This window comes from Hetaerina americana, unplaced genomic scaffold (assembly GCF_022747635.1).
Source record: "Hetaerina americana unplaced genomic scaffold, ioHetAmer1.1.p SCAF_3, whole genome shotgun sequence".
NCBI lineage: Eukaryota > Metazoa > Arthropoda > Insecta > Odonata > Calopterygidae > Hetaerina > Hetaerina americana.
In genome coordinates, this window is record NW_027286874.1 from 57297668 (window position 1) to 57306175 (window position 8508).

At 37.4% G+C, this 8508-nt stretch overlaps 1 protein-coding gene across 1 annotated transcript in view; it reads left to right on the forward strand.

Annotated features, from left to right (window-relative positions):
- Positions 1 to 6813, forward strand: part of LOC139690058 (chaoptin-like) — a 379109-nt gene extending 372296 nt beyond the window's left edge. The window contains exons 11-12 of the mRNA XM_071587255.1: positions 2473 to 2872; positions 3543 to 6813. Coding sequence (XP_071443356.1) covers positions 2473 to 2872; positions 3543 to 4422 — 1280 coding nt within the window. The 3' untranslated portion in view covers positions 4423 to 6813. The remainder of the gene's footprint in view (positions 1 to 2472; positions 2873 to 3542) is intronic.
- Positions 6814 to 8508: the final 1695 nt, after the last annotated feature.

Below are 8508 nucleotides of genomic sequence, written 5' to 3' on the forward strand. Positions count from 1 at the left end.
AAGGCATGCATACATCCCTAGATTACATTCAATTTCAAGATAAGGGAATAAGAACCTTTCCTTTTGCTGTCTAAAGTTTCTCAGAAATTTTGGTCGCCAGAACATCTTCGGAAAAGTAGGGAATGCTAAAAGTCATCACCCGGATTTAAGCCACTTAAATATTGATTAGTAACATCTCGCCCTATCCATAGGCTGTAGCGAAATCGTTGCCTTTATCTTTTAGTTCACTATTAAAATAAATAAAATCATATTGAGATTTTTTCTTCAACGGAAAACGTGAGGAGGTGTATCGTGTAATAATTCTTTTCCGTGAACAAACGGAATCTTTCCTCGCAAATTGGCTTAAAATTATAAATAAATATATCAAATATGTTTTTTTTATTATCTTCAAACCGAAATGGAGGTATTCAGTGTTGGATGCAAACATTTGGCTCCGTTTCGCAAATCAGTTTTAGTCAAAGTAGTTAAACTGTAGTTTTTCTCCATAAATGCGACTTCTAATCGAAACTTTCAAGCAACACTAAATAGACGGTCAAAGGTAGTATATCAATTCCATGTAGTGTTCTCATTTTTTGTAAATTATTAATATGTATACTACTGATAATATTCTCGATTAATAAACACCGCAATAATTATTTCAATAGACGTTTAATGAATAACTACTTACCACTATAAACTAGCCAGAGATGCTTACCGATATTCCGATATTTATAAATTTTTAACAAGCGATTTTCACACAAAACACACGCTTTTAAATTATAAAAAAATATCATATAGATTAGAATACAAATGTTAATAAACTAATAAATTAAAACATTACCAATAACAACATTATTCTTGAGGCAATGAATCATACCATTCCTTTTCCTTTAGGGATTTGGCACCTATATCCATGAAAAATATATGAATCACGAAGGAAATTCAAAGGCCAGAAATGTGAGATTCCATTCATTCACCTCCACGCCATTCTATCCCAATAGCCAAGAGGCAACCTCAAAGTGACTTTGTTTTGCACGCAGCGTTAATTAGCCTCGTTCCTTTTGCGCCTTGGTTTTGCCCCGAATTTAAGGGAAAAGATAATCATATCAAATGTCTCTGGAAAATTGGATATTGAGAATCAATTCAAATCTCAAGAGAGGAAAAGAAACGAAGAATTGAAGCAAATGGCGAACCAATTTCCTTTTAAGATATTAATTAATTTGAAAAAGTAATCAATACCTTTTCCAAGCCAAAGTAATCAATGAGCCCATTACCTTTTCCAAATGTCTGTCATTTGCGTCCAACGGTTACGAATAGTCATTGCATAAAAGTGGGTTTGTGCATTTTTCTACATATTACAGCAAAAATATCACCTTAATTTATTACTTTAGTCTTCTCTCCATCAATTCATACTGTCATAATGAAAACTGCTGTTTGAATAAAATAAGAAAGCAGGGTGGGCCCTGAAAGATTCTTCTCGTAACACGGAAAAGCCTTCATATCACGAAAGTAAAGAGTCAAGTGAAATGAAATTTGTGGGTAAGCCTTGAAAAAATGATATTAAAATCGAAATATCCAAAGTCACAATTGTGCTAATAATATGCCAACAAGTTATGCTACTTAATTCAAAATTACAGCTCATAAATACCAATAGCATACGAAAGTTTTTAAATATTTTAAAACATTACAGAACAATGATAATAAAAAGATTTCCACGTTTGCATGAAGTCGCTCTTTTATAAATTTCCTACTATGTGGTCGGCGTTTAAGTGCTTCATCCTCGTCATCCAACGAAATGTAATTTCAATGTTTTTACCTCAGACTACATCATGTCACAATATTTTCAACGTGAATTCAACAAACTTCAAAGAAGTTAATCCAGCCCACTGTTATTTTGTTCTTTAAATATGATATTATTTCATATATTTATATGTGCACATATTTTGAATTGAAAATATTAATTCAGTATACACTAATGTAGAAGTCTGCATTATGTTTCCCAAGTGAAGAATAGATACCCCAAAATGATTTTGTACTGAAGGCCATACATAAAAAAATAAGCGGGCACTAGATAGTTAGACACGATGAAGCAATGATATGTAATTGCTTTTGAAGAAATTCACTACCTCATGAACTAAAACTAGATTTGAAAAGGATGCACAGTAAACTATCAGATCGTCCACGGATCACGATGTCAAACCTAATTATCTATTAATTTACGTATTGCTAATATGGATAATGTTTATTTCGTAATCCTTAATCACCAGAAGAATAATCTGTGTAACTTAACCATCATTTATGTACACTTTAAATATCATAGAACAGAAATACCTACCACTGTTACCTACATTAATATACTGGTAAATTTGATTAAAATGACTGTGACTGCTAAATATGAGAGGGAAAATGGATATCACACAGATCACGTAAAATTGTTTAAAAATGAACTTAATTCTACTAGTATATACCTATTTATGAAACACACTTTTGCAGAGAATCCACTGCACTGCAGTTGCGATTCCCAAGAACTTTGGGCCTGGCTACATGACCACGAGAGGGTTCTGGCAGCGTCGACGGGCGCAGGAGGCGACTTGGGAGAGGGCGGAGACGGCGCATATGGAGAGGGAGAAGGAGGCAGCGACCAGCCATCCCCCGGGAGATCAGGAGGAGAAGATGGGGCTAACTCGGGCACCACCAGTGTGGCTGGGGGTCTGCGATGCGAGTCCCCACCAGAGTTGAGAGGAGAGGCCTTCATGGAATTAGAGCCACCAAGATTCTGCAGTTCTCCATTAGTGATGAAGTTGGCCATCCAAGATATTCAGACTTTCTCGGTGGTGGTGTCGTGGCAAGGGAGAGATGATAACGGCATAATGGCCACGCCAGCGGCCACAGGGTTAGAAAAATCTGATTCTTTTCAGTTATTTCAAATTATTATAATGCGAAGATTTTGGATTCATTCCACTTGAATACCTCGCTTAAACTAGTGCCTCTAATAGTTATCCGATGTGACCCACCGGTATCAAAAATTCTAGGGTCAAGTATGGGGTAGTGTGTCACCAAAATGTATTTAAAAATTGTTAATTTATATCAAAATTGCTACCAAAAAATTTCACGAGAACAAAAAGTAAACGAAAAAAATGAAAACTCAAAAAATGCATTCTAAGGCTCTTTGATCTTATTCTACATTTTTCAACACTTAAGAAGCACTGAAATACGCACTGTCCTACTTATATTCCTTAACGAAATGGAATTAATGATATCAATTTAATTAGACCAACTTTCTTTAATTATCTTTTTAATTCTAAATAATTCAGTAAATTATTCAATGAGAAGAAATCAAAAACGGAGAACCGAAGGTATGAACCGAAAAATGGACACCTAGGGTCTTGCCAATGGCGTAAAAATGAGTCAAATACAGAGTGCGGTAACATAAATTCCTTTTTTATAAAGCAAAACCCCTTTAAAAAAGGTAGTTATGATGCCGCACCCTGTATTAAGGGAATTAAAATAAACTTATTTTAAGAAAAGACCTTTCTATCCCTCATGTTTCTCTCCATTTGCAGCGGATGGGCCATTGCGGGTGTCAAAGGCTACAGGGTGGCCTACCATGCCCTCGACAGAAACGACATGGTCCGTTCTCGGACCTTGGACAGGGACGCTAGGACCACGCTGCTGGGGAAACTGCGTCCATCGACCCACTATCTCATATGCGTCACGGGTCTCCTAAACGACAGCGAGGCTTCGGCGAGCACTCCGCGACCTTCCATTCCCCTACAGCGACTGTCGCCGCCCAACCCTTCTCCCGCAACGCCGACGGGGGCGATCCTGATGGTGGACTCCCCGACGACCAAGTGCACGCAAGTCCGGACCCTAGACCACGCGGACGGGGTTTCCTTGGGTATAGAGGGGAACGGGGGCCGTCACACTCAGGGCAGCGGGCTGGACGGAAGCCTTGGCATCGGCAGCCTTCCCGGCGGCGGCTACCAGCCCGGCGGGGACGGACCTGACTTCGGGAACAACGGCGGCTCCATCCTCACGAGGAGGCTAGGCCTGATCGTGGGCAGCTGCATGGGGTTCGCCGTGTTCGTTATCCTTGTCGGGGCATTGTCTTATCTCAAGCTGAAGAAGCAAAGGGCGGCTGCGAAACGGGACGGGGGCGACGCGCAGTCGCAGCAGTCCCAACAGTCTAGCCTCCACTTACCGCCGCTTCTGCCGACGCCACTCCCCACGAGGCAGCCGTCCCTCCAGTCCTCGCAGACCCTACTCCACGCGCATCCACGGCAGGCCACGCTGCCGAGGCACCAACACCACCATCACCATATGGTGACGCTGCCCTGCCCGGACGGCGCGGAGGACACATCCTACGTCTCCTATCGTCACTTCTCCATTCAGAGCCAGGAGGATGGGGTGGTTGGAGTCGGAACGACGATCCTCAGCACCTGAGTTGAGACGAATTCGTGGGAGAGCGTTCAATTGGGATCTTTTTCGTGAGGTTGAGACGATCGTGAAATATTACCAGTTGGTGAATCGTTGCTGAGTGACAAAGGTCGGAGAGTGGTTTTTGAGGTGATCGATGTTTCTGCCGGTGGAAAGTGTGGTTTTTTACGAAAAATATTTAAGAAAATGAAAAAAGAGGTTTACAGGAGAGGACGTGCGAGGCGTTGAATGGCGCGAAGGAGGAGGAATTTGAGTTTTGTGAATATAGTATGAAAAAAATCCTTCCATTCCATGAGATCGAGCCATTCACTGTCTTACAATCCATGCCTCGTGTGTTGTGAGCAAATTCTTTCTTCGCTCAGCAATAAAAAATATCTCCATCCGATGTTTTACGATCACTGTGTACAAGAGGACGAAAATGGGTTAAATGGTGTAATGGCCATAGTATACTAATGCATTCCCGTAAACGAAATGTTTCAAAATACATAATGCTGGGATTGAAGGAAAAATCGGAAAGGAAAAAACTGGAAAATGTTTTATTGCATTGAGTCTGACTATCCCTCTATAATGGTGCTGTAATATAGAAGGAAATAACATAAAAAAGTCTGGAAATCAGATTACGTATCAATTATGAAGATTCGTTGTGATAACTGTTTTTTTTCTATGTCTCAAAACAATTGTGTGATAAATGAAATGGTTCTACTGTGCCAAAATCATCGTTCGATATAAATGATGCAACAAGACTTTTTTAAAGGCAAAGATCAATCCAGACTGGTGTTAGAGAATACTTAAAACTACAAGATTAATTTTTTAATGGCACTAGTGTTATTTGAATAACAAGAATATAGTTTGTGAGTTCTGACGGACTTGATACTATAGAATGGAAAGGCCAGAGGAATGACGCTTTCACCTGATAAGATTGCTTTTTCGCAAAGAGGAAACTGAAGGCTGGGGGTGATATTGCTGTCACCCTTTCCTTTTTCATGGTTATGAGGTATAAATTGAAGGATATGTGGTTTTTTCTGTGAGGGTTTTGGTTTTGATTAAGGTGACCGTACCTTGTTCAATATTTAAAACAAAAATTACATAAATATATATAATTCAGGTAGCAACGATGTGATAGAAAAGAATTATTCGGCCATAAGTCCATTGAAAGAACTAAATCAGTCATCAAAATGTGTTTATTTAAATATTTATCAAAGCTCAAGTAACTTGAAGTTGCCGGATGACATAAGAGGCAATTGGAGTTGTATTCATTGATGCAATGAGATGACTCTTTAAGGTACCAAATAAAAGTTGTTGAATGACTGAGCATTGCAAAAAAATCATTCAATTGTTAATTTTCAATAGAAGCCAAATGTTACCAGTGGCAAGCATCCATTTCATAAAAGGGTAAACAATTTCGGTCACTCAACCACGATGTAATCATTGTGTGCCAAAGGTTTAAGAAATGATAAGCGAAACTGCTTTCATTTTTAGAACAATGCAAGGATAGCTTTAACGATACCATCCACATTATAGAATCAAACATGATTTATTTCACCTTATTGAACAACAGAATTCATTAATAAAACATTTTGTTGGAAGAATCTTACACTCATCACAAGAAGAGGTACGGTAATTTTGTAAATAATGGACTAATCTCTCGAGAGGTCGGAGAAAATCTTCATACTATTCAATTGAGGCAAATGGGCAAAACTTCTTTCCGTCTCGCCATATTGCATGATAATCTCTCTTTTTTGGCGTTTTTTCAAAGAAATAATAGGCGTGAGTTAATAAGGGAGAATAATCACATGGAATAGAGTAAAATGCGTTCAACATCCTGCCCTTTTTAATCTCAAAGCGCTTCATTCGACAATTGTTATTACATGCAGCAATGACATTTTTACTTTTAGAGATTGTAGAAAGTATTCAAATTCCTTTACCAAGAGGTACTGCAACGATACAAACAGGTTTAGTTTTTACCTAAACTTGATCACCGTTAAACTGTCTTACTTTTCTCGGGGGATGACTGGGAGAAAAATAAAGTTTTTGTTGATTTGATAATAGAGCATACGGAAAATTATTGTAATCACCATGTTAATATGGAATCTAAGCAAAGACGATGTCTTTTAAAGTAATAATAACCGTAGGTCAAGAAAAAAATGATGTATTTCCTTGAAAAAGACCATTATAGAAGCTATCGAGACAACAACGATGCAGTTTCATCGAAAAACCGCAAAACATACGCCATGCATGAAAATAACGTCATATACTTCTTCATAGTATAGAAAACGTTTTAAAACAGGCATAGACAATGAAGCGAAAAGAGAACGTTTTGGACACCGAATCAAGTGAAAAGCCCATTTCTTATTTTTTTTGTATAATTGTGCAGCTGTTACTGATTTTGAGAGCTCTTGGGAGAACTTTCAAAAAATGAAATTGAATAAAATATTTGAAATTATTTTTTGTACATCATTCAGACCACAAACTTCCTTAAAAATCCACATTCAAGTAATCTAAGAATTCATATCCGCTAAGCCACACGGAACTGCATGCATATGATTTGCAAAAATGTTGCCTCTGTTACTAGAAAGCATCAATTGTGATGACCCATAATCATGTAAAGATCAAGAAAAAAATTACTTACATTTAGGGAAATATAGCATTGGAGATGCATTCCTTGAAATTCAAAAGCAGTCAACAATAATTTCTTTTAATTACATTTCTGACCTAGATATTATAATACCATTGCTAAAATATTCACTACAAGTGTGGCATTTGGCACCGTAAATAAATCATGTCCCACTTATTTCTTCCTGGACTAAATATTGAACAAAGTAAAAAGGATAGAACATATTTTTAAAGGCAATATTTAGGAAACCTCATTATTCCGAGGAAAGCAAAAATAATTCCCCACAATAGTCCCATGTTGTCATTAACACGAACCCCCATCTCAGCATGATCATGTCACTACGATGCTCTCGTGCTTTTAATTACCTTGTTCTTTTCGCCATCACGCACCAGATTCAAACACTTGAGTATATCATACACTGCTTTAGTTTTCATTTCCTGGTTCACTTTAATCGACACCCACTCATTCATTGCACCTATTTCTAAGTTCAAAAATTAAGGAACATTCTCAACGTACCCCCCCATTGTTTACGAATTGTTTACTTTTTGTCGAACGTAAGAGGACGTTTCGATCCGCTAAACGTACATCAGTTCTAAAACTTCCCCTTCGTAAATAAAAATATTGCCGTAATCGGTTGTGTTGAAAAAATAGGATATTTAAAAAAAATACTGCTTAATTAATAAAAGGTGATTATAAATACATTTGTGACTCCCTTTATACACTAAAATTGTTCCCAAAAGGTAAAGTTGCCGGTAGCACACCTAAAAAGGCATCCCGGTTCAACACGCGTCGACCCAATAAGAGAAGCCTTAAAAGAAGCATAAAATGAATAGTCGAATTGTTTTTTATGATGACAAAGTAATTGGTTTACGCCATTTTCTCGCTTTTGACTACTATTTGAAAGCATGATGCCTTCTCTAAAAAGTTTCGTTTACGCCCTAAAATAATGTTATTTCATTTTTTAAATTAAATTCATCATTCGCACTAATACGAGCAATGGCTCATCCGAATTCCCAATTTGCAGCGCGGCTGAAAATAAATGTTTTCAAAATAAAAATTGCAGTTAACCGGCTAATTTCATTAATTATTAAAATCGCTTTAATAGATATAATATATTAATTTAAAATTGCAAAACGGTGACCGAAAAGCCAAATTCAAGGCAATTTTGTTGGTTCTCTTTAAATTTTGATAGTTATTTTGGAGAGAGCACTTTAAAAGTTACCAAACACCGACTGTAAATACATTTGATTTCGAGTTAACGTTTGAATTCATTTTCCCATGAGAGCAAAATAAATGACAAATCATATACAATTCGCTTCATGAAACACGTAAATAAATATCTCTACCTATTTCATGCACGTAGGAATCAGTTACATTCGTTTAACGAACTGCACATAATTACACTACCATCGCTCATGCAAATCAAACAAAAGTTTGAGCAAAGTATTTATTCAATTTCTCCAAACGCTCTTTTGAAG